Source organism: Egretta garzetta, unplaced genomic scaffold (assembly GCF_000687185.1).
Source record: "Egretta garzetta isolate BGI_Z169 unplaced genomic scaffold, ASM68718v1 scaffold448, whole genome shotgun sequence".
NCBI classification, from domain to species: Eukaryota; Metazoa; Chordata; class Aves; order Pelecaniformes; family Ardeidae; genus Egretta; species Egretta garzetta.
This window is the reverse complement of record NW_009260497.1, coordinates 1,751,714-1,754,136: the sequence shown is the minus strand read 5'-3', so window position 1 is coordinate 1,754,136 and position 2,423 is coordinate 1,751,714. Positions and strand designations below refer to the sequence as shown.

Sequence of the window (2,423 nt, the reverse complement as noted above, 5' to 3'; positions counted from 1 at the left end):
AGGTTTCAGTTGAATATGAGGAAGAACTTCTTCACTCTGAGGGTGGCAGAGCACTGGAACAGGCTGCCCAGGGGGGTTGTGGAGTCTCCTTCTCTGGATATATTCAAAGCCCGCCTGGATGAAGTCCTGTGTAGCATGTTCTAGGAGAACCTGCTTTAGCAGAGGGGTTGGACTAGATGATCTCCTGAGGTCCCTTCCAACCCTTACGATTCTGTGATTCTGTGATTCTATGGCTTAAGGCAACCCAGCTTGACCACCAGGAGAACCTCTGGTCTTCCAGAAGACGAAGGAGCTGAGTAGGGTGGGAAGGACTTGGAGGTGGAGAGGTTCAGGACCAGGAGGGTCCAGCTGTGCTTGGAGATGCCGGCAAGGAGTCCCTGCTGCAGGGCCTTAGGAGGGCAGGAACTGGTCTTGGTCTTGCAAGGAAGAGGAGGATCCCACCAGGATGGATTTACAGGAGCACTACTTAGAGGGAGGAAGCTACATTGCCATTTCTAGGCAACTCCATCCTTTTCCCCCATTGAGGCGAGGGAAATGGGATCCCAATGGGATCTGGGGGAAGGCAGAGATGCTCTTGAGCAATTTTTTCCCCCCTCTCCCCCACAGCCACACCCCAAATCGCTGCCCCAGGGAGCGGGGAAGGGCAATGCCTCAGCCAGGGGGGCACCAGCCCCATCGCATGTGGAAAAAAAGAGGACCCATGGGTCAATATTTGGGGTTTTTTTTATTAAAATATTGTTATACCAAGTGGAATGCTACAGCAATCTCGGTATAGGGCGGCATAACGAAACAGCCAAGTTTACGTTTAAATACTTAAGATAACTTAAAACGCACAAACAAGAATTCGTCATCTTTGGCAGGAAAAAAAAAGTTCACAGCACGAAAAAAAATACTTAAAAAGAAATACCAATATTATTATAAAATATATTAAGTTGTGGGGTTTGGGTTTTTTTTCATCTTTCATAATTTTTTTGTTTGCTTGTTTTCCACTTTGTAAACAATGCACAAGAACCAAACGCATTTTTTACGTATCTGGGAGAGAAAAATTAAAAAATGCAGTTGTCCAGCAAATGCACACATGTTTAGGGAGGAAAGAAGAAAAAAAATATATATACACACACAGAGGGCAAGGACGGGAAGCATCCAAGCTCAGCGGCACAAGACGTTGGCGCTGGCTACGGGCAGAAGCCAGCTGCCGTAGCCAGGGGGATGTGGTGGTGGTACGAAGCCGGGAGAGGGGTGGCACGTCCCCCCCCCCCCCCTCCGCTGTCCTCGGTTCACTCTGAGCATTTCAGCCCTGGTTCCAAGGGGGTTTCTCCTGCATCTTTCATTCCCTCAGTTATCATTTTCTCTTTCACTTCATGAACCCCGAACCCACCCGTGATGGATGCAGATGGAGTTTTGGGGCTCCCAGCACTCGGCTTGGCCACATGGATCCGGGCAGTTGATGGGAGCCACGGAGGATCTGCCCTCACACAGAGGCATCGGCTTCTGGGTACAGTTTGGGCAAAGACAGAGGGATTTTCCAGTCAGAGGCCAAGCACCCAGGCGGGCACAGATGGCCAAGACCCAGAGCTGGGATGGGGATGGAGCCGGGATGGGGATGGAGCTGATGAGGGAGGGGATGGGAAGAAGCCCCCTGTCTCAGGAAGGAGAAGAGACTGAAACCATAAATACATTTGCTCCCATCGTACAAAACCCGGGTGTATTTACAGGGGGGTTGTGAGGCTCCTGCCACCACCGCCGTGGGGTCCCTGGGCTCCAGCACGCCCTGCGCAGCTGGGGACCCATGTGGGTGCCAGGTGGGGACAGCGGCCATCCCATGGATGGGGGCTGGCTGTGGGGATGCTGCTGAGCTCCAGGCTCGGTCCTCCTCCCCACAGGCTCCTCCATCCCGGGCAGGGGCTGGCGTGCAGCCCTGGGGTGGCCTTAAATCAGGATCTCCACCATGTCGGACAGGTCCGGAGCTCTGGCAGCAGCCAGGCTTTCTGCAGAGAAAGAAGGCAAGAGCTGGAGGAGAGGTGCAGAGCATCAGCACAGTGCCCACCCCACCAAAGGGCCGGCAGCAAGCGTCCTGCTGCTCCAGCCTCCCCCCAAGGTGTCCAAGAAAAAAGCTCTGCACCTTAAAAATAAAAAAGTGACGAGCAATTGCAGGGATTTAAACCCACCAGACTCAACTGGGGCCTTTAAAATGCCTTAAAATGTCACCGATGGCTGTGCAAAGCCCGTCTGCCCAGCTCTCCCCCGTGCCATCCCTGGGGGACTCACCCAGCAAACCAGCCGGGCGCTCAGTCCCCCCGCCCTGCCCGCCGCTCTCAGCCACCCCGTCAGTCTGCGTGCTGCCGTCCTTGCTGCCGTGCTTGGAGTGGGAGGGCAGGGGGAGGGCAGCAGGCGCTGCTGCCCCTTCCGCGGGGGGTTTGCCT

The 2,423-nt window shown here is 54.5% G+C and overlaps 1 protein-coding gene across 1 annotated transcript in view; it reads right to left on the bottom strand.

Annotated features, from left to right (window-relative positions):
* Window positions 1-1,723: 1,723 nt before the first annotated feature.
* Window positions 1,724-2,423, bottom strand: part of AMOTL2 (angiomotin like 2) — a 7,070-nt gene continuing 6,370 nt past the window's right edge. The window contains 2 exon segments of the mRNA XM_035900002.1: window positions 1,724-1,988; window positions 2,269-2,423. The exon segment at window positions 2,269-2,423 is cut by the window's right edge and continues 26 nt beyond it. Coding sequence (XP_035755895.1) covers window positions 1,930-1,988; window positions 2,269-2,423 — 214 coding nt within the window. The 3' untranslated portion in view covers window positions 1,724-1,929.